General features: G+C 42.5%; 2 protein-coding genes across 6 annotated transcripts in view; one reads left to right on the forward strand and one right to left on the reverse strand.

Moving 5' to 3' along the window:
- The window catches only part of lrrc9 (leucine rich repeat containing 9), a 31,799-nt gene extending 21,600 nt beyond the window's left edge, over positions 1 to 10,199 (reverse strand). For 2 of the 5 annotated variants that reach the window (XM_086274582.1, XM_086274579.1), the window contains exons 1-7: positions 4,453 to 10,199; positions 4,288 to 4,348; positions 3,973 to 4,191; positions 3,406 to 3,546; positions 2,608 to 2,671; positions 2,439 to 2,509; positions 124 to 306 (exon numbers count right to left, since the gene is read on the reverse strand). In XM_086274582.1, the coding sequence (XP_086130708.1) occupies positions 124 to 306; positions 2,439 to 2,509; positions 2,608 to 2,671; positions 3,406 to 3,546; positions 3,973 to 4,191; positions 4,288 to 4,348; positions 4,453 to 4,499 (786 nt within the window). In that variant the 5' untranslated portion in view covers positions 4,500 to 10,199. The remainder of the gene's footprint in view (positions 1 to 123; positions 307 to 2,438; positions 2,510 to 2,607; positions 2,672 to 3,405; positions 3,547 to 3,972; positions 4,192 to 4,287; positions 4,349 to 4,452) is intronic. The other 3 variants (XM_086274580.1, XM_086274581.1, XM_086274584.1) reach the window with 2 other exon arrangements.
- rtn1a (reticulon 1a) lies at positions 5,101 to 27,304 on the forward strand. Its single transcript, XM_086274586.1, has 9 exons — positions 5,101 to 5,584; positions 15,649 to 16,371; positions 16,719 to 17,393; positions 24,592 to 24,799; positions 24,915 to 25,053; positions 25,145 to 25,214; positions 25,540 to 25,586; positions 25,673 to 25,731; positions 26,443 to 27,304. The coding sequence occupies exons 1-9, from the start codon at positions 5,362 to 5,364 to the stop codon at positions 26,483 to 26,485; spliced, it is 2,187 nt and encodes a 728-aa protein (XP_086130712.1). The 5' UTR covers positions 5,101 to 5,361; the 3' UTR covers positions 26,486 to 27,304.
- The last annotated feature ends 26 nt before the right edge of the window (positions 27,305 to 27,330 follow it).

Here is a 27,330-nt window from a genome sequence, read left to right on the forward strand (position 1 = left end):
ATTCTGTCAATTAACAATTTTTTTTTTTATTTTATACCAAACTTTTTCTGTAATTTTACAAATTTATTTCAAACAATTTAAACCCAAAGCAGCATAAAAAAAAAGCTTGGATCTTATCAGTACCTCAGCTGCTTCCTTGATTTGCTTGCTGGAGACGTCGTAGATGTCGAGTCGCTGGAGGCTTGGCACGTGGTAAAGAATGTGCGTGTCATAGTTACAAAGGAGACACACCGGGTTTGGGGTTGACGTGGGGTCTTTCAATGCTAACTCACTCAGACGGGGCAGTCGGGCAAGCTGGCTCAACTCCTGTTACAGGAAAAGATTCAAGACTCAAGGTCAATTTTAAGGCTCTTATAATGGGCAGGCCTCAGCTTACATCAACAATCCCATTTGTTCACATCCAGCTCCCAGATCTCTCCGATCCTACTGGCAGAGATCTCTTACACATCCCAAGGTCATGTTTCAAACAAAAAGGTGACAGAGCCTTTGCAGCCGCTGCTCCACGTTTGTGAAATCAATTACTGCATGACATAAAAAGACCCCCCCCCATCTCTGCTTTTAAGTCTAGGCTCAAAACCACCTTATTCTCTGACCTTTCCCGTCCACTAAGCTCCCCTCTGCTTGTTGTCGTTATGTGTCTGCACATTTGTTGTTAGCCCTTTGATCTGTACTCTGTCTTCAATTTTTACTTTTTTATTTGATGTTTGTAATTACATGTGGATGCATGTATATAGGATTACTCATTTGTACAAAACCTGGTCAATGAAAGCTATGTTTACATGTGATTTCTAAATAAATATTATTTACTTACTAGGACAGCAAAGTTTCTGCATATCCTAAGTACGTTTACCCTAAAGGACACTTTTTTTTTTTGTTCTCAACAGAAACAGAAAATTTAAAGTATTTTAAACAAAAACAATGACACTGCATATATTTCCCCCCCACTATAAGATAAATTACATTTCCAGAAGTCACTGCAATATTAGTAATTATAAAGAAACTATCATGATCGCTGCATACTGAAATGGATGTTTCAACACATCATCTTGACGATAGCACTTCTATTCTTTTCTACATTACCTACACTTAAGAAGAGCTAAAAAAAAAAAGATGTCACATTGTATTGACATGGTGGCGAGATTTTTTTCTTGATCCTGTAGTTACGGTGGGGTCTTTAGAGTGAATGGTGATAATCGTGTTTTTTATAACAAGCCGGGTGCAGAGGAAAAGGTGGAGATCTCAGGTGTTACGTCAATCAGAGAAGGAAACAAAAAAACTTTTCTGCGTTTCTTGACAAAACGACCTTGAACAACAATGATCAGAGTCATCTGAATGAGCCAACAGGTACACCATTAAATGTATAATATAAAAGTGCCGATTTGAAAAACAAAACAAAACAGGAAAACCTATGTAGTCTTTTAGGAATGTATATCACTAAACATATAATGGCAGAAATCAAAATTATACTGCCTAATACCTTATTGAAGGTCTTATTGAGACATGGTAAATGGTAAATGGCCTGTATTTATATAGCGCTTTACTAGTCCCTAAGGACCCCAAAGCGCTTTACATATCCAGTCATCCACCCATTCACACACACATTCACACACTGGTGATGGCAAGCTACATTGTAGCCACAGCCACCCTGGGGCGCACTGACAGAGGCGAGGCTGCCGGACACTGGCGCCACCGGGCCCTCTGACCACCACCAGTAGGCAACGGGTGAAGTGTCTTGCCCAAGGACACAACGACCGAGACTGTCCGAGCCGGGGCTCGAACCGGCAACCTTCCGATTACAAGGCGAACTCCCAACTCTTGAGCCACAATCGCCCAGCATATTGTTGTAATGATTGAAAATCCGAAAAGACCCAGACCTCAACGTTTCACAAGAATTCAGGAATGCCCTTTGTCAAGCTACAGATTTGAATAAGATAATAAGCTGGTTTAGGGCTAAAGGTGGATTGCAGGAGCAAGATCTGAGGTGTTAAACCAATCAGTCACAGAGATACGAAAACCTTTGTGCTTCCTGTCAAAATGTCCTTGAAAAAACAATATTCACGTGTGCTGTGAAAGCACGTCTCAGCTGAAGCATGCCTAAAATGTGTAACTAACACAAACCTGCACATTAAAAAAAATACTCTTAGGCATACTCCTAAGATATATTATTTAAATAAATGCATTCATGAATGTATATCATTGAATGAGGAATGGGGGGGAAAAAATGAAATTATGGCGCACAATGCCTCAATAAAGGTCTTGCGTTGCACGCCTGTTGTTGAAATGATTGAAAATGTGAACTAGCCGAGACCCCGGCATTCTCCCAAGAATTTAGAAATGCCCTTTTGTCAGACCAAGGATTTTAATAAGATTTTACAAAATAAGTAAGAAAAGTTTTTAGAGAAAGTATTTCAAAAGCATGTTTTCATTTTTAATCTTACCTTAAAGGAGCTGATCTTGTTTCCAGACAGATTGAGTTTCTGAAGGTTGACATTAGGATCAAGGCTGTGCCCTTAGAAGAAATTAAAAATTATTTGATTGCCATCATTATTTTTCACATAGCTCGCCGAATCTCCATCAAACTGAACACAAATTACTCTGAGAACATACCGATCTTTTCAATAATGTTGTCAGCAAGGTTTAGTTCTTTAAGGTCTAGAAGTGTGTCCAAGCCCTTTAAGAGAAAACAACAACAACAACCACATGTGGAGACTAAGTTAAGCCTTTCTGAAGGTCTTTCAAAGTTAACTTTGGAAATTGGCCGATTTTTCAGTCCAGTCATTATACCCGATCATTTTCAGACCAATGTTTGTTTGTTTAGCCACTCATCACTGACCCATGAGTCGTTCAAGTATTTGAAAAAAGCACCTACCTCATGGGATGAACCAGTGTTGTCTCTAAGCACTTTTTAAATTGGTTCTTTACAAAAAAAGAGAAAACCAGACAAGTGGAGGGAAAAAGGGAGACCTTAAAAAACTATCTACACCATCTGAAATTGATGGAATTATTTAGGCAGAAATGTACCATCAGCCTTTGAGCCACCATTCAATACCATCTGGAAAGTATCTGATTGACAACTGCTTCATTTTCCAGCAATGATCCCAAACACATTGCCAATGCAGTAAAGGTCTACCTTGTCATGCTAAGATGGTCATATCAAATATTGACTTTCAAGCTTTTCAGAATTCTACAAACTCTGTTTTTGACATATATTATCATATATGTTTGCATGTTTCAATAAATTGCTGCACCTGCTGTATTTCCCATTTTCCTAGCAAAATATAAAGAAATGAGTGGTGGCCCACAACTTTTGCACAGTACTATGTGTAAAAGAGCAGTTTTGTTCTGCTAAATAATTAAAAATCTTGCATTACAAACACAGAAAAGCAAAGGAGATACAACTCTAACCTTAATCTTAGTTATGCAGTTGTTATTGATCCACAGCACCTCTAGGTGGACCTGCAAGTCCAGATTCTTTATTTCACTGATTTTGTTCTCATAAAGGTACAGTTTCTCCAGCTGCAGGCAGTTCTGTAGTCCAGATATTTCCTGCAATAAAGAGAAAGTAGATTGTTTGATGCATGTGGCACAAAACATACATGCTTAAATGTGCATGCGACACCTGTTTATATCAGTCCTCATATAGTTCATATTTCTTTCACGGTTTTCAGACTTTTTGGGACAAAAAAAATCAGTGTATCCATGCACCTCCTCCTTTTTCAATCCAGCTCATTCACAGTTATCACCCTGCCTGCAGGAACACCTGCACGTGTGTCTTTGTCAGCTGGGGATAATTATGCTTAACACACACGATTCAATGGTGGTGTGAACTAATATTTCACATTTTATAGGTGAAAGAGACCCATTACTAAAGAATCTTCACTTGCATCCACATGGCAAAATATCTAAAGGACAGGAATGATTCAAGCTATCACCAGTTGTTGTTACCAGCATTTATTAGCATAGCGAACACACCGTCAGATGGCACTGGACTATCCAGAGCTCCTGAAGCAGAGGACAGCACTCAAGCCCATCAATGTGCTCTATGTTCTGGCCTATTATGGTAAGCTGGGACAGCCTTGGGAAGAAGGAAAGGCCAATCATGCGGGGGAAACCAGAGAAGAACATCTCCAGTGATGTGATGTTGCTTCCCTCTTGTGCAATTTTTTCATAGGGGACTCCATTAGCCATGCACTGTTAATTAAAAACAGTAAAGAATGAAGTAAATAGGAGAAACCCGCACTGATTTTTTTATACGTATTCAAAACTGAATATTTATGTGATAGTTACCAGTTTTTTGATCACTTCCTCTTCACTGCGGTTCTTTTGCTTCTCATTTGACAACATATCTCTGCAATTAATTAAAAATATGTTGCTGAAAATATCCTGCCTTATTTTTACTGAGAGAAAACGAATGGACAAGTTAAAGTAGAGAGTTAGTACAGGTAAACCTACCTGTAATAACTGAGGTCAGCAAGTAAGAGTACGAAGTCACCACACATCAGCGCTAGCTGTGCTAGCTTCTAACGTTGTGCTTGTAAATAGTAAGTACGACAGGAGACCGTTTAAATATCAATCGGCTAAATTTAGTGTACATCTAAATCAAAATTATTTTCCATGGAGAACTGAACAGCAGCAAACCTCGCTGGTTGCTTTAGCCAGTGTTAGCCATCAGTCTGTATCCAGGCAAGAGCGTCTGGTTGCTAAGACAGACTGCAACTTTTTGAGGTCCTGCTCATATTAAAAGCGGCCGCATGAGGGCGCCATATGGCAAGGGACATTTTTTTAAACATCAAACCATAAAATGCACACAACTATTTCTCCTTTTAAAACATTACCATGGGATACATGAGGAATTTTTGCCACTTTTGAAAAACTAAAAACATATTCTTTTCGCATTATTAAAAAAACATCTTTATTATTCTCCTCTTTAGGCCATGTGTCCAGTTTTAATAAGCTAACTGTCGCTATTTTCACAAACCAATGCTAAGCACTGGTTTGACTGAATCCTCTGACCTCATTTATAGGCACCTTTTTGATCTTTGACTGTGTCCCAAATAAAGTGGTGCCAACCGTAAGGGCTCGCGGACACTATGACGTCAGCGTCGGAGCAGTGAACTAAAACAATCAACCTCACTCCTTCTCCTTCTCCTCTCGCTCCCGACTGCACCGCCTCATCTGTGGCGTCCACAAACCCCGGTCTCAGCTGACAGACGCCAGCCAGGAGCCGCACTATTGTTGTTGTTGTTGTTGCGCGGTTTTCTCCGTCACACATCCTAGCGCAAACGATTACGGCAGAGAGAGAAGCGGCAGCAGCTTTGTGTAGCTAGTATAATATCATCTGTCCGACGACAGGAAAAAGGCATGTCTGCGCAGCCCGGTGAGGAGCTAGGCTCGGAGGGGAAGTGGTTTGGGGATGACTATGAGAGGAACGGCCTGTTTGGTAACACACAGAGCCGCTTCGGCGAGCTGCGCGAAGAATTGAAGCCGAGAGGCGGCGACGCGTTGGGCGACCTGGATCAACAATTTCATCCTTTCCAGGACGACGGGAAAAGGCCTCCCGTTGCTATGGAAACTGCATCTACAGGTAAAGCTTGCACTTATTGCCCTTAAATGCTTAAATATGTGACCGTTTATAATCAGTCTAGCCACGTTACGTGTCTTCTTTTTCAGAAGGTAACAGGACGATGTTACGGTGTGAATAAATACAGTGTGAGGGACGCAGGCGAGAGCATTTATCAGAGAATTAGCGTTACGACAGACGGCTTGTCTGTAAGCCCGGGATAAAACTTCCGAGCTCGAAAACAAAAACAAAGCCAAGAGGAAGCAACTTCAGTGATGCCGTAGGGGAAAAAATGGCAGACATATTTCCAAACTAAACTCGGCAACAGCCCTTTATAGTTATGAAACGTCATATAGCTCATGACCGAGTGGTTTTCCGCTCAGGAGACAAGAATCTGCTTGGATGAAGGCAATACCAAATAGCCTGTTGAACTCTGAATGGCCTGTTCATTACCATAACTACTGTATCATCTCGTACATGTGGGCTAGGTCTACATCTATATTAGAAATATTTGCTTGTTGAGAAGGTGAGGCTACAAATTACAGGCCTTAGCTTACAAAGCCAGTGTCTGGATAGAAAGAGAACAGCTTAATCCCTAAGCATAAGATTTCATTAGTCCAGTAACAAAACTAAAAATACAAAAAAGAATGGGTAACAGAGAGGACACGTTTATAACATAGATGAATAAACATGAAAGAACCTAATATAATGATAATAATAATAATAATAATAAGAACTCACGAACTAGATGAGTTTGGAAAGGTTTTGGGAACTTTAGGGGAGTTGTTGTCTGTCTTTTATATTTATGCGCGAGAGAGGGGTTACATGATGCATCCCAGTTTTTGTGTGCACCTCCGTGGATAGTGTCAGTGATGTCATCACATTGCTGGATGCTGGACTTTGTGATAAGATTAAGGCAGACCTTGGTTCTGGATCCGTCATCATTCTCCTTAGCACTGCTCATCTCAAGCTGCTATTTTTAATCCTTAACAGTGTTCACTGTTCACTTGGCGAGCAAAACTAGAGCCCTGCACTTTTATTCACCAATCCACTGAAAAATTCATGAGCTTGTGCTTTAAAAAAAAGAAGAAAAAAAAGAGCTGCCCAGTTTTTCTTCCTTGCTGCTCAGGTTTTTCACATTTCACTTGCTGCTGCTTCTGCAGCAGCTGCTCCAAAACAGAAAAGAAAACATCTAGCCACTGGTAAATCCTTTAAGGACAACAGCATAGCTGAATGCTTAAATTGGACTTAAATCCTTTGATGCACGGAGTTGTCCATGACAGTATCCAAATCTGAATTGTGCAGTAGGAAAACCGCTTGGAAAATTGACATAAAACACACAGAAACGCTGCTGAAGCGTTTAAAGCAAGTCAGTGTGACATTTTAAACTGGCTTGTCAGCATTTGTCCTCGTGTTCTAGAAGACGTAAACAGAGCACTTGCTCTACTTTTTGGCATTCTGTGCCAGACAGGCTCAAACATGGGTAGGTGCATGCAGACAAACACACACACACACACACACACTTTGTTTTGGTTCCTAAAAGAGGAAAAGAATAGCTTTGTGCTGTTCCTCGGACTCCCATTGAGCCGTATCCATACCAGTGAAGTAATCCACTTTGTCAGTTATGTTCTTGGTGGGAACAGTGCAGATCTCATCACATCTAGCAGGGCAGAGAGGACGTTTCACTCTTATGTAGTCATGTTATCGTCCAGTCTGATCTTTGTCAAAGACATTCACTCCTAAAAGTCCACTCATGCTTTTCTTTTTCTCTTCTCTGCGTTGCTGAAAAAATAGTTTTGAGGTTGGAATTTTTTTGGCTTTGAACAAAATGAGATTGGAAACCATATCTTTCTGCAGATAATCAATCCATGTCTGTTCTAAATCATGTTCACAGCTCTGATGTACCCACAGACCCCGATAATGCTGATTTCAGCCATATTAAATCACCACAGGGCAGAACCTTATCCTCGGATCGGATAACCTCTTTGATCTAAAAGTTTCCCATCCTATAAAAGTTTCAAGAGTCACGAGAAAAGGAAGGAGCGGAAGGAGCTCTGACCAGCTCTGATGTGCTGCGAGAACACAACAGTTGGGTTTGGTTGTTCTGTAGCAGATGGTGTTTCTGATAGCTTGGGCCTGAATTCTGCCAGTGAAGAAAAAAACTGAGCACATAAGATACACAAACAGTGACACTGCCTTTACTTTTTCATAACTCCGCCTGGTGCATCATTTTATCACAACCTGAAAAAGCATATCGGTCATAAGAAACTTTCTACTCCAATCCAGTGGCTGATGGGTGGATTAGACTCACGTTTTTCTCCTTTTAGCACAGATCAGTGACAAGGATGAGACAGCATATGTCTGGCTGGGACTTTTCCATATCTTTGAGATAGAAAAAGCACTTAGTGGACTGCATAAGCCAGCACAGTGCTTTTAGCCGTGAGAGCTGTTCCCAAGGGGAGGGGGGAGGGGGTAAGCAGTACAAGGTCTTTTCAGAGCAGATGATAAAGATGCAAGATAAAATAAGAAAGAAGGGGGCTTAATGGTTAGAGAGGTGAAGCTGTGATGACAAGGCTGGTGTTTCAAAAGGCTGGCGTGATGGGAAAGAGTAAAAATATGATAGACAACACTTTCCTTTAAGGTTAACTTTAACTTGGTATCTTATGGTCAGCTGTGAGTGTTTCTGCTGTTGCATGAGCCTTACATATCTTAATAATAGTTCATCTGTCCACCTTTTCTTCAGCAATCTTGATAACTCAGTCAAACTTGGTGGATGCAATGCTGAAGAGCCGAGCGAGTGCGTTGATGAACCTGAGGTTCAGTGCATAATTGCCCATATTCTGGCTGCAAGTTGCTGTCTGTTACCCATGCTTCCTGTATATTGACTGCTGACTACTCCATTCTGTGTGTAGGAGTGGCATCCACAATCGCCACGCTCTCCACGGCAATGTTTATATTCAATTAATGCATCCTTATGCCAGTCCTCTTTTCACAACCATAATTTTTAGCTTGTCTGTGTGTGACACGTTTAGGAGACATCTGTAAATTGTAGCTTTAAAGAATTAACCTGGGTTGCAGTCCTTCTGAGTTGGCACTAGTTTTAATAATGTGTAATCTGGATTTACAGTCTCCTGGACCTGTTACCTAATGCTGAGGCATATAAGGACAAATAAAGGTGTGGTAGACCAAACTCAAGAAGCTCTTTTGAAGAGGGACCATATAAAAGCATTAGTGCGCTCATTATATCAATAAGTCAACATTTTAGATCCCATGTGTTCACCCGGAAGGCAATTCAAAGCCAACATGTGAAACATGATGCCATGTATCCGATCTTACCAGCTCTCTAGCGCTGAGCAGAGAGTCCTGAGTAATCCCTGGGCATAGTGCGAAAGTGCTCTCGGGATTAGAATTACTATCAACAAAGGCACTCACAACGAGCATTGACCATTAGTTTTTTTTTGTGTGTGGGCGTGTAAATTATGGTAGTCTTTGTCAGCTTGCCTTCCTACCTGCATCCACACTTTTAAAAGCGAATTGCTGTTTAAAAGTCACGCTAAATTGACCCGATGAGAGCGGTGTGCAGACGCTCGGTCTGGATCCTCCCACATTCTCTCTATTCATCCATAAAGCTTCATCCAAGCAGGAAAGATAGAATCAATACACTGGAAGACAAGCACTGTATAACAGCTACATTCTAAATGGGGATAGATTTTATTTAAACTGCCTCTAAATGGATTTATTTTTGACAGAGGCTGCTGGAACAATAAAAATTGTCCTGGTGGCCTTAAGTGATTTTTTTTAAACAGTGGTGGATTCACCAAACATTTCTTACAGTAATTGTATGCCCTTGTCATTTCGGATCAATGCAGCAGAGCACTTGAATCCATCTGCCCAGCTGCTCTCCTATCGACCTCAGCTCTCAGTATAGGCTGTTTTTGTGCTCCCCTTTTTTTCTTTTTCTTTACCATCATTAAAATGTGGTACTCAATGATTGGTATTCATCTGCTTGTACATGAACTTAAATGTAATAGCCAGAGCTTTTAGAGCCAGAGACCATTACAACTTTAACTTCATTTAAACACTGATATACAAAAGACTCAATTTAGAAATCTATTATTATACCAGCTACCAGGAAATCATAGTGAACCCTAGAGTTATAATTTCAATCATCCACATCAGTCACAAAAGGCAAATACTTAACTTTCTTCATAAAATACCACCAGTTAGTTAAATAAATTTACCAGCATGTAAACCACTTGTGCTCTGCTAACACACTTACAAAACCCAATAAAGGGAAACAGAAGAATAAAAACAAGTGAATAATATGCACTTCCATGTACTTTTGGCTTATTTAAATGTTTTGTGATTTTGACACATGCACATGTCTTTGGATATAGTCCATGTTTAGCATGTTTTTGTGCAGTTTTTGTCTTTCCGGTAAAGAAAGGACAACTTGTAGGAAGTTCAAGCCCCAAATGCACAGATGGGTTGAAAGAAGAGCACTGTAATAGAGCCATTTCCACAAGGTCATATGGTGAAAGAGAACACCTGAAAAGTAACACCATTGCTCATTGGGTCATGGGTGGAGTAATGGATTCCTAACAGAGCTGTGAAGTCAGAGATGCCTAAAGGAGAAGCTCAAATACACTATATGTTTTTGAAGAACTGCACTTTTGGGGGGGGGGTTGGGATTTTACTTCCGTACACCACAACACTTGAACTCAAACAATAAAGATTATTTTAAGTGTAGACTGTCAGCTATAATTCAAAAGTATTGCCTTAACTGACGTTTGATACCAATATTTAGAAGTTCAAAATGAATGGAACAAACTAAAAATTTTAACTGTAAAGATTGTTATTTATGCTTGGATAAAACTCTTTTTCAGTAAATGACTGGCTGGTGTCACATCACCACATGTTGTGTTTCCTCCCTTGTTAAGCTTGTCGCTCTGCCTTAAGTTTGGTCTTCGGTAACTAAAAAACATTCTGTTGGGTTGAGATGAGGTGACTTGGTCAATGAAGAATATCTCATTTAGGGGTGGGCGATATAAACGATATACGATAGAAACTATATAAATTTGGCCAACGATAGAGATTTTGACTATACCGCTCTACCGCGATAGCGCATGTTGATGATGTCATCAAGCTGCACCTGTTTTGGTCAAAAGCATAGCAGCGGCTACAACCATTATCATCGGCAAATTGTGCCGCACGACAGTCATAGCAAAGAGATGAAGCACTTTTGAAATATGGGGAAAGCCAAAAACTGCGCTCCACTTCCGTAACATTGATTCATTAATGTTGAATTCTCTCGCAGCTGTTCTATTCCCATGTTGTTGCAGTATATTAATAACTAACCTCGTATTATGGATGAATAATCTCAGTTGTTCTCCTGACTGAAGTTTGGCCCATGTATAGCATCCTGCTATGCGATTGCATTTGTGCCTGACCACCAGAATCCCTCACGTTAACTTTTATCGAGTGGGAAAAAAAGTTGGCGTTCATCCTCCAGCTTCACTGTGCTAATGTTATGCTAACATAGCTGTGTCGCTAGCAATCACGTAGCACAACATTATATACCAGGTAGTCCAACTTCAGTAACCCTGCAAACGTCACTGCTGTTTAGTTTTCTGTCTTCATTTATGTTGGAAGTTGTAGCAGAGCTGTACGTTTTAATTAGTTTCAAAAATCTCTCAGAACATGGTATGTCATGTTTAGGTGGAAACTAGCGAGCTAACTTCCTGTTAACTTGTAACTTCGTTGAATGTATTAAATTCTGTTTTCATCGATGCCTGGATGTTAAACTTAATTGTTACACCTGGTAAAGCAGCAACGCTGATCATTTTATTAAAGATGAAAGAATTTAGACCGTTTTTAACTCTCAGTGTTTGTTTGACTTAGGGACCTGAAGCCCAGATTACTCCGCGAAGCTCCTCACTACGGCAGCCGTAATGCTCTGACAATCCATCAAGCAGTGCTGCTTACCAAAGTTTTTAAGTGCCTTATAGTGTGGAAAATACATTATACAGAAGAAAAGAATATATCGCAATATATATCATTACTGCACATGCTTCAAATTATACCGCGATATGGATTTCAGGCCATATCGCTCAGCCCTGATCTCATTTCTCTGCTCTGAGAAACTCTGGGTTGCTTTTGCACTATGCTTTGGATATTTATCCATCTGAACTGTGAAGAGCTGTCAGATCAGTTTTGCAGCATTAGGCTGAATTTGAGCAGAGAGCACAGCCCTACACACTTCATAATTCATCCTACTGCCTCTTATCAGCAGTCACGTCATCAATAAACATTAGTGACCCGGTTACACTGGCAGCCATACATGTCCATACCATAACATTATCTCCACCATGACAGATGGTATGCTCCAGATTATGGGCTGTCTCTCAGTTTTTTCCATACAATTCTGCTCCCATTATTAAGGTAGAAGTTAATCTTGGTTCCATCTGAAAACAAATTCTCTCTTTTAGGTGTTTTCTTGCAAACTCTAATCTGGCCTCCTTCTTCTTGAGTATAACCAGTTTTCATCTTGTTGTATACGATTTGTATTTGCATTCATTTGCATCCACATCTCTTTGGACCTCATATTGAGAGTTCCAGTGATGCCAAATATAAGTTCCTGCTTAATTTGACAATTGTAATTCCTAAGCAGTTAATCCAGTACTTTAGTTAAAGCACTTGAATTACAGGTGAAACCCCATCTCCAATCACCTCTTGATTTAGTTTTTAATTCTCAAATCCTGTGGGCCATACAGAGGCATAAATTCCCCCCAAAAAGTCATCATCCAAAGGCTTATGAAACTAACTGTATGACTGGGACTATTGAGGGTCTCTGTGTGCTCGGACAGTGCAGACAGACAGACTTATGCCAGAATGTCAGTCCAGCTTGTTCTACGGATCATGGAATCAGCAGCATGCCTTTTGACTCTTTCCTGCACTGCTGCCTGCAAGGAGTGAGGCACCATGATGCTCGAGTCTGTAGGCATGCTTTGTGGGGGGGGGAAAGCGACATTTCTTTTTGCATCTCCTCATTTTCAAAGTTTCTTTTTTAATGCTTTTTTGTTTTTATTGCACACTGAATGACTGCCATATAGGCGGCTCAGTGCACCTTTATTTCCAGTGCTAATATATTCATGTTGCAACTCCAAACCCTTTTGATATCTGTGCTCACATTTGTGTGTTGCCTGATAATTAGGAGCCCATGCCTTGGTGTAGCACAGATTGTCAGGCTGCATTAGTTTCAGAGCTGCACTGGCTGCACAGAGGACAACAAAGGGACTGCCCATTCACAGCACTGCGCCATCCTTTCAGTGACATGATTATGTTGTGTGAGCTGAGAATTCCTCTCTTGTCTTTTCCAATCCTGTCCCAACTGCAGTAAGGCATTCGTTTCAGCCTTATGGGTTTTTTTTCCCATTGTCTGGGTGCTATATCAGATCAGCAGATTCAAAATGCCCTCAATCTCCACCAAGTTTGTCAAGCGGCTGCTCAGAGCAGCTGCTCTCATGGCGGTTAAAGACAGAAATCGTGCCTCTTAATTGTTGAACGTGCTGTTGAACTGTATTTCCTGTGTTGTTATGTAAAAATGCTTGATATAGATGGAAGCAGTGGGGGTGTTGCCTACAATCAACAGGAGCATGAGCAGTTCCCAGTTTGGGAGATGACCTTGCTTCACAGTTTTTAGTGGCTTTAAGTGCTTCCCACTGCACAGCATTTGTACAGTGAATCAGTGAGTGTTAAGATTATGATGCTGTTGCCTGTGGGACGATTGATGGGACCTATACCATAGTAGTGGACTAAGAGGATTACATGTTGCTTCACTTTAGCAGTACATCAAGGGCATTCATGTTACTGAGCTGAATATGGCTCAACAGCAACCTATTGAAAAACGTGTTGACCTGCTTTGCTTTCCTTCCGTGCCACATCACGCTTTCCCCTGTATCTCAGTTTGTGTGTGTAGTGTTTATGTCCCTGTACTGCGGTATGATCTATTGTTAATGACTGAGGAAGCAGCAGTTGGAAGGACAGCCGAAGGAAAGGGTGGCGGGGCTTTTCAGAGGAAGCAAAGGGAGGGACGGGACGTCCTGACCTGTTGGGTCTTCTGTCAGTCAGTCTGCATCCTCCAGAGCTAACCCGAAGGCTGCTATTTAAAATCTTACCCCCTCATCCAGCCCAGCAGCTGGATCCAGCCTATTTATAGCCTCACCGCTGCCCTGGGAGAAGCAAGGCTGGAGAGCAGGGGGGAGGAGCTGGATTTGTGGAAGCATAAACTCTGATTTGTACACAGCATAATACAAATATTAACATTATATGGTATATAGTTTGTATTTTTGTGGGACTACTGTGATTGCTGATGTTCATTTTATACACATGTTGCACAACTAAAACTGGTATAGGGTGAACAGATTCCAACAAACTAAATGTGGGGCAAAGAGTAGGCATGTGTGGGACAAAGTGGAACAATACTAAAAAAGGGTAGGCTGAAACTGAAGAAATACACAAACTATCCAGACATGTTTGGTTAGGGATGTACCCATAGACCTGCAGATGTGTCTCTTTCAGCCATGTTTACTTTTATAAAGTAGAACCAATAAAAATGTCGGACATTGTCTCAATATGTGTGACAGGAGGATGAGATAAAAATGTTGCAGTTTTATATGAAGTGGGACTCTTTGTCAACTTAGACTGGGAAGCTTGACATGAATTCTTCAGTTGATCCAAATTTATTAAAAGTTTTGCCCCGTCCCCTGCCCTTCCCTGAGCCTGGTTCTGCTGGAGGGGAAAAAAAGGATCTTCTTCCTTCCTACTGCCACCACGTGCTGCTAATAGTAGGACATTTGATTGTTGGTCTTCGTCCTACCTTAAGGCAACTGTTGTCATTTGGCGCTATAAAAATAAAACTGAATTGAAATTAAAGTCAGGAAATGGAAATACTTGACTTGACCTTTGCTCCTGATCCTTAATGTTCTGACATTCCTTCCTGTTTTATGTGACATTATGTGTCATTGTTATGGGTGTTTATTAAAACCATATTAAATTAAATTATTAAAAAAATATTTAAAACATTTATGGAATATTAAAATACGTGAAAAACATCATGGTTGTGGGAAGCCAACAAGCCACTGCTTTAGCACTGGGAGTATCCTATCAGTAAGTAAACTTCATTACAATATAAACTAAAACACCGCATTAATGAAGCATGGACATTCAAATTTATAAAGTGAGTCAACTCCAACTACAGCTCATGTCTGACTTGAACTGACTCACCTGCTTAAGCAGTAGAAATAGAGGACAGGACTACACTCCTGTAATGGGAGGCTAAAATACTAAATTAAATAATCCTAATATAAGCAGAAGTTGCCCGTCAGGACATACCTCTGTATTGTTACTGCTTATCCATATCTTCATGGATCAGTCTTAATATACATTACAGTGACTAGAAGCAACTGATGAAAACCTTTCAGCTTACCACACAAGTGGATAAATCAGCCCAGTCCACAAAGGGACACACAGCACAGTCCAGAAAGACGGCAGGGAGTAGTCCTCACACCTGCCAGCAATCACCTGTTTACCACTTCAGTTTGCATTATGTGAGACTGGTTATTTTCCTGCCTGGTCCTCACCGTTCCTGTGCTGCATCATTAGCATGTGTGCATAAGCTCATTTTGATGACACTATTTTGTGAAGATGGAGAACTGGTGATTACAGAGTAGAAATGTGATTACAGAATACCCTTTGCTGGCATGATTTAGAACAGACTTTGGCTCCGACACTGTGTTTTTTGGGGGAGCCTGAACAATCCCCCTTTGTCCCTCGTCGGGTACAAGTACGCTCTGTTACCGCATCCCTCCTGATCTGCACAGACAGGCACCCAGTCTGACTGTGCTGCTTTCACAGCCCCTCTTTTTGGTAGCAGATCCAGCTGAAGCGCAGCCTTGTTTAACTGGATGTTTTCATTAATCAGACTGCTCAGGCACAGGCTGGTTTGATTCTGTGTGACACTTATCTGTCACCTAAGTTTCATGCCTCTCTCTCGCTCTTGCTTTCTGTCTGTCTGGTTGTTTTTGTAGATGATCCCATGTCTGGCCTGTTCAGGAAGCCTATGAATGATGATGGTGATGTCTACACTTCCCTGCTGTCCAATCAGACCTTCACAACGGGCCAGGAAGCCTCCTACCTGTCTGACGACCTGAAGCCCTCTAGCCACGCTTCAGGTTCTTCTTCCTTGGATCACTTCTCAAGTGACACCTACAGCTTCAGCTCCAAGATGACTTCCAGCCAAGCTAGTGATGCAGCAAAATCTCTGCTGGGCTCAGATAAGACAGAATCCTACAACTACATGGACATCAGCCACGGCGACGAGCGCCCTGACCAGCAACAGGGGGCTCTGCACAACCTGCTGGACAAAGGCTCAGCTGGACATGACTTATTGGGCAGCTACATTGATAAGAATCCCAGAAGAGATGAGGATGATGAGGATGAAGAAAATCTAGGTCCGGCACTGGGCTCGCATTCTTTCCCCTATGTTGAGGAGCCATCTGATGAGGAGCTGGGAGACTACCGTTCCTACCGAAACCTAGGCGACACGCCACAGACGGCCAGCCCGGTGAAGATCACTTTGACCGAGTCCCAGCCAACAACTACTAAGGCAGAGCCGCCGCCACACCCCCCCTCAGTCAATGCGTCTGAACGTGAAAGCGTCCTCAGTGTGGGCATACAGGGGGTCCCCACTGTCACGCTGTCAGAGCCAGAGGACGACAGCCCAGCCTCCACTCCCAGTGCTTCACCAACAAGTAGGCAAAGCACATAGTCACACACAAACACCTTTCACCTGTGCACTACATGGATAAAAGTCTGTAGCTTGGTATATCAGCATCAATACACACACACACACACACACATTAGAATTACAGGTTAAGTTTTTTCTCTGTGGCTGGGGTGTGCAAATTACCATATTAATAGGAGAAAATGCTAACATTTAGCACTTGTAGACAGACTTTATTTGCTAAAAGAAAAGAGTTTTATTTATTCTTTCAAAAGTTATGTAATCTAGCTTTAAGTCATGTATGCACATACTGTGTGTCCAGATTTGCAAGGAAGACACTAATGCCTTCTTTTCTCTGGATTTTTTTGTGAGCAGAAAAAGATTTCCCCTCTCATGACATATTCAAGTCTGATGCAGTTTCCAAAAGCAGCCCAGGCACAAAGGGCAGTGGCAGGGACCATGATGGCAGCAGCGCAGAGTCTGGGGACTCTGAGATTGAGCTGGTGTCTGAGGAACCTCCTAAGGCCAGTAGCAACCCATTTGCCCAGCCACCTAAAAGCAAGGGCATGTTCAGCCAGCCTAACAACCCCTTTGACAGTCCCCCAGTTGCCAAGGGTGGTTTAGGCCTCGCTGGCAGTCACGCTCCACCCACAGCTTACAGCATACTGAGGGAAGAGAGGGAGGCAGAGCTTGACAGTGATCTCTTCATTGAGTCTGCGTCCGAAGAAAGCCCAAAGAGAGAGCAAGGCTTCAGTGGCCCCAAACAGGGAGTCAGCCCTCCCTCCCCCCTGGTTCCCACCACTGTCCCTCCCCGCAGTACCACTGAGGGGGCGCCCGTTGAGCCCCTGGTTTCAGAAAAGATCAAGAGCCCAGTGAAAAAGGAGGAGGATCGCCCTAGCAAACCAAAGCCCCCAACTGCGGCCGTGCCTCCCGAGGTGCGATCAGAAAAGCCCCACCAGGAAGACGTGCACAAAATCACCAGCGAGGGCAAAGAAGACCTGGGAAAGCCTATTGCATCAACTTTCCTGGAGGGCTTTGATAAACAAAAAGGTGAGTCCTAAAACTGTTGCTGTTATATCTTCTTAGGTTTACACACAAACTTATAACTTATTTGTGATCTTTTATTTGTTGCTGTGCTCCCATCTTAAATACTAGCTGTCAGCTCATGGAACAAGTACTAATTTATCTGCTGGTGTTTATCATAGAAGCTACTTAATGGACTGCGTGTTTTGGCAATGATTTGTTGACAAGGCCGTGAAATAGCTGCTCAGTGTTTATCGCTGTACAAGGAGTGGGTGGGAAGGCTTGTCTTGCACTATCCCCACAATTGGTTCCCCCTGGTGGTGTATAGAAGGAAAAACAGAGAAAGGATATGGTGCTTTAAAATGCAAGGCAACTGAAAATCAGCTACAGTTTCAGGCCTGTGACTCTAATGATGCAAATGATAAGAATTACAAATGTGCAGGAGGGGGTGGAGGGCTTCCAGCATCTTGACAACATCTGGCTTCACACATCAGCCTTCAGCCCCCTGAGATTAGATAAGTCAGACATGCCACTCACAGTGAGCAGTTAATGCTGGATAGCCTGCACCTTTTGATCTCAGCAGGGCTATTTTGATTTCTATTGGCTGTTCTGGCTGTCAGTGTAAACAGCGGGTTTACATAATCCTGTGATGTCAAAACTGGGGCACTCTCTTACTTAAGAGCTTTGAAGGAATCCTCTTGAATCCCCCATGTTTGTAGAGCAAATAAAATAACCTCTGATTTAGATTTTTTTTTGTCTGCGTTGGTTCCTCTGTGGCCTCTAAGAAAGCATGGGTTGTACCGACACCCTGGTTGAATCAGGTGAATAGCTGCATGTTTAAAATGTAAACTGACACATTTCATAACAGCTGAATGCATTTGTTTTACTTTGTTTACTGAGGCTAGAAGAAGGTTCTGGAAATGCTAGTAAAAAGCAGGTCAGGTCTTTTTTTATCTCCACCACTAGAGGGCATAGTGCACCTTTGTTATGTTAGGCTGTGTTGAAGGGGAGAAGATTTTGTTTGCATCAGTCCATGCACTTCCATACCAGTTGCCATAGCAACAGCGATGGGGGACCAGGTTAGCTTTTTCATTTCCTCTCCATGGGTATTGGCATGAAGGCCCGTCAAGCTTGTAGAGGAAGCAGAAGGTGTGAGGTGTGGCTGTCAGCGGGTGGAGGGGAGGAGGACTGAGGGGACAGGACTGGCAGCTTTGATGGGATTGAAAACTGGTATTAGCACATTGTTTTCTGTTCAACGTTGACACCACACAATGACTGTGCTCTTTAAGTTGCATTTTTACACATCCAACTTTGCTTTTTTCTGTCACATTTTCCAGCTTCATTTGCATTACAAATGTGTTCTGGAGAGGAAACCATAACACACAAACATCCCGAAGGCACTAAGCAAGGAGCATTGTGCTGTAAATGCACAGTGTCTCTTGTTATGAATTATTAAGAACAAGCACTTTGCCTCTTCATTTGCCAGTGAGTCATATTGGAAAAGGCTATTTTAATCTATGGCTACAATCATAAATTGTGTTATGTGCAAATAGAGAATAACGAATCTGGATGGTTGCCATATTTTTCAATGCTCATAAAATATTCCATTGCATCCTGTCTGGTGTGCAGCATGACATCAGACTATAGAATTCCCTTTTTTCTTCTTTATTTAAGGCTGCACAGCATGTGGTATGTGCTATATTTAATGCGCATATTGCAAATGATTCAAATACATATGATGCCACACTGGAGCTACGACAAAAGCAGCTTTCTAAACACCACGTGACCCTGCATCCACCTAATCCTTCCGTTGCTTTTACCCCCACTATTACAAATTAGATGCTCTGTTAGGACTTTTATTGTGAAAGGAAAGAAGCTTCGATTGTCACCACCCCCCAAACCCCCCGGGCTCTTAATCATTGCATGGATGATTTGCTGCAGCAGAAACTGTGGTGTGGTGTTTACAATTTACCCCCCTCCGCTCCATTCCCTCCACACAGACAGGCACATACGCACTTTCCCTTCTCCTTCTGTTTCTAGCCAGCACCGCTCCACAAGCATCAGTCTTTGTGCTCCGTGCGCCGGCAGCACCTTGGAAACCTTTCCTCCCTCCCTCCCTTCCTCCCTCTCTGTCGTCTCAGCCTCTCTCTTGCATCCTTTTTCGACTATTCATGCCTTTCTGGGATGAGTGAGTGAGTCGGTGCGACCGAAGAGCTAGGCAAAGAAGAAAACGGAGAGCAGAAAGAGAAAATCAAGAGAGAGAGAGAACAGGGACAGAAACTGATCACCAGCATGCAGGGAGCTGCAGACGTGACCAAGAAGGAATGCTCCTGGAGCAGTTGGAAAGGCCAGGGTACTGACGTGTTTACTGTGATTTGCTCATTTATTGTCTGTGCATACGTTGTGGCCGTGGAGGGGTAACATGGTTATTTCTGCATGTAGGTTAAACATTCATGTGTGTCACCCTTGCATGTGTGGTTTGCATGTTACATATTAGCTGTAAGCGTACGGGATTCAAACTGTGCCGTTTGCTGTTCCACCTTTCTCACGGACACGCCCTTATGACGGATCGTTTCTTGTTTCATGTCTGTGCATCTCACAAAAAAAAAGGAAAACAAAGGGAGGGGGAGGGGGGTGAGAGACGCTGCTTGGTGTTTTGGAAAATAACTGTATCCTCATCAGTGTGCTGGGAGCCATCTGTTTTGGGTGCATGGTAATATGGATGCTAGTGTCATGAACCAAGGCATATTGCTGTAATCACCCTCCCCGCTTTGCGACTGTGTAGGGAAGCTGGTTTATTATGGCGGATGCTCTGTTTTGTGTAACGAGGCAGTCACAGCATCCGAATGGCACTGACAGACTGTCTCCATGGTAACCAGGGCGCACCCAGTCCCATTACATCAGCCCTTTCTCTCTGGCCGCCATGGCACCTTGCAGAGACTGGGCCGGAGAAGAGCATCCTCCGGCCGTCTGTGCCAACAGCAAGGAAGAGCTTACAGAGGGGGCCGAGAGAGAAAATGGCGTCTTTTCCTCCACGCCGATTGTGGTTCATTATCTGTCGTCTTTTTAGGTCTAGTTAAGCCATAGAAACATGACAGACTGGTCTGTTTATTGTATCACAGCAGAGACCATAACAGTATCTGATTCAGGATGACAAAAACATCCTATTTGTTATTAATGTGCTGAGTCATTATACATTTAATTTGATCTACATCGATACCCCAGGCTGTGTAACATTATAGCCTGATGCGAACGATACACAGCATCAAGATCGCATCAAATTAAGTCACCGCAGTCAGCACAACAAAGGATGAAAGTGAGCTGATTTATCTTCTCCTTTTAAATGCCTGTGCATCATCATTTTGAAGCTGTAGGCATTTTTGTGTAGTCATTCTCATTGCCATACAAAATACTGATTCACTGCCACCAAACTAATCAGGGTTGATCAAACTATGATGTAGGCTTGTCCAGGGGTGAGTCATGGATACATGATGTAATCAAAATAATAAAAAATGACAGGTATACAAAACAGCTTATGGGTTTTCTAATGCACACTGTTGGCCAAAATATATTCTCTCCACTGCGGATGCTTTTCTATCTGCTGCCACCTGGAGAATTTAACTTTATAAAGTCACAGAGTTTTTAAAATTAAGAACACTAGTGGCAGCTCTAAAACCAACTGTCAAGACTGTATTAGCTTTTCAAATATTATAATAATCTTTTTTTAATCTTACACTGGGCCTCAGTGCAGCCCCTTAGCTCACCTTTCAAGCCAACTTCCTTGTGATTGAATGCCCCTCACAGTTCGAAGGTTTGGACAGCAGATGTGTGGGGTTTGATATGACTCTGACATGACCACATCAGAAAGATCCCATCCCCTGTTTTTCTCATCATAAGAGTAGAAAAAAAATATCTAAAACTGAGAGTCAGCGCAATCTGAAGTCTGAGCTATTAGTTCAAACCTCACTCTTTGATATGTTGGTCTTGTTTGATATGAACACAGTGCATATATATATATATATACATATATGGGTGTGGGTGTGTCTGCTTTCAGATAGTTTTAACAGTCTTAAGTTGTCATTGAGCTGTGTTAATATAGCATTAATATATTAACCAATATTAGAGAATAATAATGATCATGATGAGGTACCATCCCCAAGTCCAAATCACAGTGGCCGTGGTCCAAATCTTTCCCGACTCTCGGCTGTGAAAGATGGTTGCAACAGAAGTCTTGTTGCATGTTTTTTTCCATCTGGCTGATGGCTCATTTCAGGCCACCAGGATGTCTTCAGTGATTTAATGAGGTCAGGCTAAACTAGTTCCACTACAGAAAAAGGGGGATGGGAAATCAAATTATTGGCACTGGTGTTAATCATTTTCTGTTTTCTTCTTTTTTGCTCAGTGTTTGTGTTCAATATCAGAGCAAATAATTATATCATCAGACTGGGCTGTCAGGCAGCATTTGTGCTTCCTGTGTACATTCAATCAGCTTCCCCCCGTCATCGCTGTACTTGGGATTTACATCGTGCTATCATACCTAAGGGTTTCCTTTATATGAATATCAGACTAAGCTGTTAAACAGGCTTTTGGTGAATGGGCTGCACTTGTGGTTCTACAGACCACTTAAAGTTTCTCATTCACCCATTCAAAAAAAAAAAAATGTGTAGGAGCCGAAGCTTTAGCGTCTTAAGAGACACAATGTCTTTTGATCAATATGAATTCAAACACTAATTTTGCTCGTGATGTGGTTGTTAACTGTCGACTTATAATGTATAAGCCTTTTAAACACTCACTTCTCTTCATTATACACTGACACAGCCTTGTCCACCCATAAGCCTTCTATTTAACCTGCTATTGTCCTTTTGTGCTCCACAATAAAGGGAGTGGCTGTTCATATGTCGGGTGCAAAGACACATTATGTGCCGATGTCTCCCCAGATTCGGAGAAAATGAATCTCTCTCTGTTCCCAAAGGAACGTTCTTTCCCCTCCCTTCCTGTCTCTCCATCTCTCACTGAACGGTGGGGAGAAAATGGAGCATGGTAACTATGGTAACTGCATCAGGCAGGTGCTCAGCAGCGCCATGCCACCAAAGCGTTTTAATGGAGCAGTCTAGGAAGATTATTAGCTGTCGTAAGTCAAATCGTGCAGTTTTAAGTCTTTTGGTTCTTCCACTCTGATGTGCTGACTTTTAAATTAGTGGCTGGTTGACGTTCTTTGTCTCATCTCAGCTAGTCTGCGCTTAAAGTCTGAGCATAAAAGCACTCCAACAGAGAACGAGTGTGTGTTTGCATGTGTGTGTGTGTGTGTGCTGGATTGCAATGTGGTTCTTTGGCAACCGCACCCCATACACGTCCCTCTCCATCCCTCAGCCCCCATTCCTGCTCAGGCGAATGCTGATTTGCTGGTGTGGCTGTAGCCCCTCCCCTCCTGTGCAGGGGGGGGGACTCCCCTTTCACCGCTCTCCTTTTGTCCGTGGATAAAGCAACTGCCTCTTTCCCTGTTCAGCCATGGGAGCCGCAGGTCAGTACTCGCTTCTGCTGCAGCTAAAGCTTTTCAGTCTGCGTGCCATCTGTGCGGCGCATCACAGACCTCAGTCGCTGTTGCCTTGTCAACACCTGTCACCCGAGCAGAAATGTCTGTTGTTGATTTGTCTGCGCTACCTGTGCCTGCCCGTGTGTGTGTCTTTGTGTGTATTGAATGTGAGCATCTCCGTTCAAATCAGTAGCCACATGGAGAGCCGTGCCAGCAACAATGGATCGAATGGGGAGTGGTCCATGTGCAGCTGCTGTGACAATGAATGAGTCTTTGATTTCACAGTGGTGGTGTTGTTTGGGATAGGTCTTGAGCATTTTTGTAATGTATTTTAGTTACTAAGAAGACAAGACATGCTGTTTCACAGTGTGGGAACAGTGTGTGACGGAGCTGAGACTCACTCAGTGACAATCGTTGTTCTTTCACATCCAGGTTTAGCCTCCCTCTTTGGCATCTACAGATGCCTTTTAGTGGAGAGTAAAGATGGCCGTCATCACTATGCTGCTCACAGCTCCACAGCTAAAATTAGAGCGAGCAGGCAGGCAGGCGGACAGCACAGAGGAAGACACCCAAGAAACCCCAGCAGCGATCTTCTGTTCTTCGTGGGCACAATACCTTACATTAAACAGTTCTCCCTGCATGTCATCAAGGATTTAATGGCGTCCGTACTATAGTGGTTCTGTCTGGCTCGCAGTGGTAGTGGTGTGCTTGGAGTGGAGGGGCAGCCGGTTCAGCAGAGGTGAAAGGAGCAGCCGACAGTTCTCATGGAAACAAGCCCATGTTTCCAGCCGACTGCCAGAGGAGGACCCGTCGGCTGCTGGAGCTGTAATGGTACACTGAGCTAATCCTCAGTTATCACTTTGCTTTGCTAGTGGCTTTAAATTACAGGGCCCACCACCCAAAGAAGAACAGAAGGAAACCAGTGCAGCAAGACACATGACAGCCTGGGGGTATGTGTATATCCAAAATATTTCTTCCTGTATGAGGGAGCGTGCTTCACAGGAATCATTATGTTTTGCTGCATTAATGAGATCCTGATGCATCGTCATCCTTCATCATGATCCAGAGCTGCTGCTCTGACCAGATCACATTGAGCCATAATCTGTGAACTGCTGATAGTGCTTCTATTTCTGCTGCTGCGTTCAATGTCAATCATTATGTCAATCAATATGTCAATCATTAATTCTGCACTGTGAGCAGGCAGTGCAGGTGTATCTGGAGTGTAACGTGCCCGATGGTATGTATGTTTGTATACGTATGAGACCCAACCAGATGCTCCTGATTTTAAGCACACGTCAGGTATAACAATGAAGCCCTCCGGCCTGGAGTGTCGCAACACAGATTGAAGCACTTGTTCAACTAGACAGAGTCAGTTATTACCTTTGGAAAGGTCGCTCTATATATAGAGGTAAAGAAACTTAACCGGCACACCGTCACTGGGACACCTTCATTCTGCCTAACCTAATGAAAAGCTGGGTTATGAAGCTGGGTTAAAACAAGATAACGTGACAGCTCTCTGAGGACCCTGGGTTGTGAACAGCTTCCAGTAATTTGACCCAAATGTGTGGTGTGTAGACCGCTGCAGTCTAATCCAGTTTGTGAAACGTACATCTGTGGATACCAATTGAACCTAAAGAATGCTGGTTATGGATCCTAACACAGTTTACCTTTGTTCTGTCCTTCCCTCCCCAGCGATTGATCTGCTCTACTGGAGGAATGTGAAGCAGTCAGGGGCCGTGTTTAGCAGCGTGCTTCTGCTCCTCTTCTCCCTGACCCAGTTCAGTGTGGTCAGTGTCGGAGCTTACTTAGCCCTGGCTGCCCTCTCGGCCACCATCAGCTTCAGGATCTACAAGTCTGTACTGCAGGCTGTGCAGAAGACAGATGAGGGACATCCTTTCAAGTGAGTGGAAACAGTTGAAGAAAATGACCAGTTTGCATTAAACAGTCAGTGACATTCACATAATGGATGGCTGTGGACATGTATCACTTTTTTCTGCTCTCGTATATGTTACCAGGGCCTACCTGGAGATGGAAATCGCTCTGTCTCAGGACCAGATTAGTAAATATGCTGACAAAATCCTGCTCTACACCAACACCTGTATGAAGGAGCTCCGCAGGCTGTTCCTTGTACAAGATCTGGTTGACTCTTTGAAGGTTTGCATCACATTTAAAAGAAGATCACTGTTTGCTTTTTAGCCCTGCTGAGAAGTCTGCTAGCTCTAACTTTAACTACACTTTGTTTCAGTTTGCTGTTCTGATGTGGCTCCTGACCTACGTAGGCGCTCTCTTCAACGGCCTGACACTGCTCATCCTAGGTGAGGTCATCCTGACTTTCAGGCACTGCTGTTGACTCACTCACACTCCATCTGAAGCCTAATAATCATCAGAATACAGAGCCTTATATATTGGGAACTAAACAGAAGTATGACATGTCAGTCACCATGAGAGAGCACCAAATGCATTTATTGGAGGCATGTACTGCTCTATTTCATGTATGTGTTTGCTTTTCCAGTTTACCTTAGATAAGGGAAGTGGTTGGGGTGTGCTTGGCCTCCTGTTGAAACAACTTTTTTCCTGTTTTTAACATATTTCCACTTCAGGTCAGAGTACTTTAACCATTATTTTTCTGTGCCTCTGCAGCTGTGGTCTCCATGTTCACCTTGCCTGTGGTCTATGAGAAACATCAGGTAGGAATGCACATCAACTCAAGTCAGCTAAGGTTTGGAAAAAACATTGCTCAACTTCTAAAAAGTCTTTTTTTTTTTGTTTTTAGGCACAAATTGATCAGTACGTGGGACTAATACGGACCCAGGTCAACTCTGTGGTGGGCAAGTGAGTGGCTGCCATTCAGTTATTTTATTTGAGGAACTTTTTTGCCAAAGAAAGGGGGGGAAAAAGTTTACAACTTACCAACTTTCATGTTTGTCTACTGCAAACAAATGAAGGAGAAGTACCTGCCATTTTCAGTGGTCACAGTCAGACTTCTCCAAAGTTGCTCAGTGTCCAGTATATAAGTGAACTTCTACTGGGCATCTTTCATATATTTATGCAACTCAGTGGTTCTCAAACTGTGGCATGGGCAAATGAGGAAAAACAAATATAGGTTTGCTGATGCTATTGCACATTTTATTTAACTAAAATTATCAGATACTATTGTTAATGATAAAAATATCAAAACTGTGGGATGTGAAAATACTAATTCTAACTGCTTAGCAAATTTACCTATTCTCCAGCCACTTTTGAAGAAATGAAAAGCCACAGATGTTTGCATTATGCCCAGGGTGTTTCTTTAAATAAACTCATCAACACCCCTCAAAAATCAAGGAGTTTTTAGGTTTGTAACTGCTTTTCATACCTAAATATGCACTTCCTGGACGCAGGTTGCTAATTTTAGTCAGACTCTACTTGCCGGGTCCATTGACTACCATAAAAAGAGAACACACAAAGTCATGCCCTCCTTAAATTAAAAAAAAAGAAAAAGAAAATCCAGCGTAAACATCTTGCTGTTAACATAAAAATTAAATTCCTGTTTTCTCTGTCAAGGATCCAGGCAAAGATCCCTGGAGCCAAGAGGAAGGAGGAGTAGACCCACGTGTCTCACCGAGAAGCTGACAGTCCAGTCCAGCTCGGAGTCAGGCCCACCGTTAAAGAGCCTGGTCGTCATCTGTGGGGCGTAGTGCTATGTCATCTTGGTGTTCTCTAAAAGCATCCACTGGAGAAGCCTTCACCTTGTCTATAGCAGTCTAATCACTAACACACACACAAACAGTCACACGTATGCACATAATCCTGTTTCTAGGTAGACAAGTACACAACTCGAAGACAAAAAAAGAAACTGACTTTTTTTGTGTTGCTTATTATGAAGTGCATGAAGTCGAGCCTTGGGTAAATAATATTTGATATCTTTTGTGCAGTTTTTAAAAGTCACGCTACATCGTTTGCTTTGCAGTGCTTACCACAAACTGTACGGTTTGGCACAAAATGGCTAAACGCCCACAGACGTGCTCTGCTGCCAATGTTGAATACCGCTTCATGTTTCTGAGTTAGCAGATGGGGCTTCTCTCAGTATATGTCAATATATATAAATATCCAAAATGATTTCCTTTTGGTGTTTCCAAGCACAAAATAATTTAACGATATGCGTCTTAGATGTGGTAATTGTAGGGTTTTTGCTTTTGTATAACCATAAGGAACAATACCCACGCTCATATTTTAGGTACTATTGTACAACTTATGAAGACAAGGAGTATCTGGTGATATTTAGCTTGTTTGAATAACTGTCCAACTTTGTACTATGTTCAACTATACTCTGTAGTTCTTTAGACCCTGGACTCTTTAACTATTTGCACTCACAGTATGTATTTAATTACAAGAATAAGAAAAATAAATGTACCTTGGTGTAAAACTTCTCCAAAGCCACTTTACTGATGA

This window comes from Aulonocara sp. 'chitande type north' Nkhata Bay, linkage group LG19 (genome assembly GCF_057382095.1).
Source record: "Aulonocara sp. 'chitande type north' Nkhata Bay isolate Kocher_YH1m ecotype deep benthic linkage group LG19, A_spYH_male_GT1.1, whole genome shotgun sequence".
NCBI lineage: Eukaryota > Metazoa > Chordata > Actinopteri > Cichliformes > Cichlidae > Aulonocara > Aulonocara sp. 'chitande type north' Nkhata Bay.

Bases quoted from the DNA above. Each gene is read 5' to 3' on its own strand.
- rtn1a (XM_086274586.1), top strand. From the start codon at position 5,362: ATGTCTGCGCAGCCCGGTGAGGAGCTAGGCTCGGAGGGGAAGTGGTTT. The intron at 16,372-16,718 runs GTAGGCAAAGCA...TTTTGTGAGCAG, and splicing joins TCCCAGTGCTTCACCAACAA to AAAAAGATTTCCCCTCTCAT. The intron at 25,054-25,144 runs GTTTGCATCACA...ACTTTGTTTCAG, and splicing joins ATCTGGTTGACTCTTTGAAG to TTTGCTGTTCTGATGTGGCT.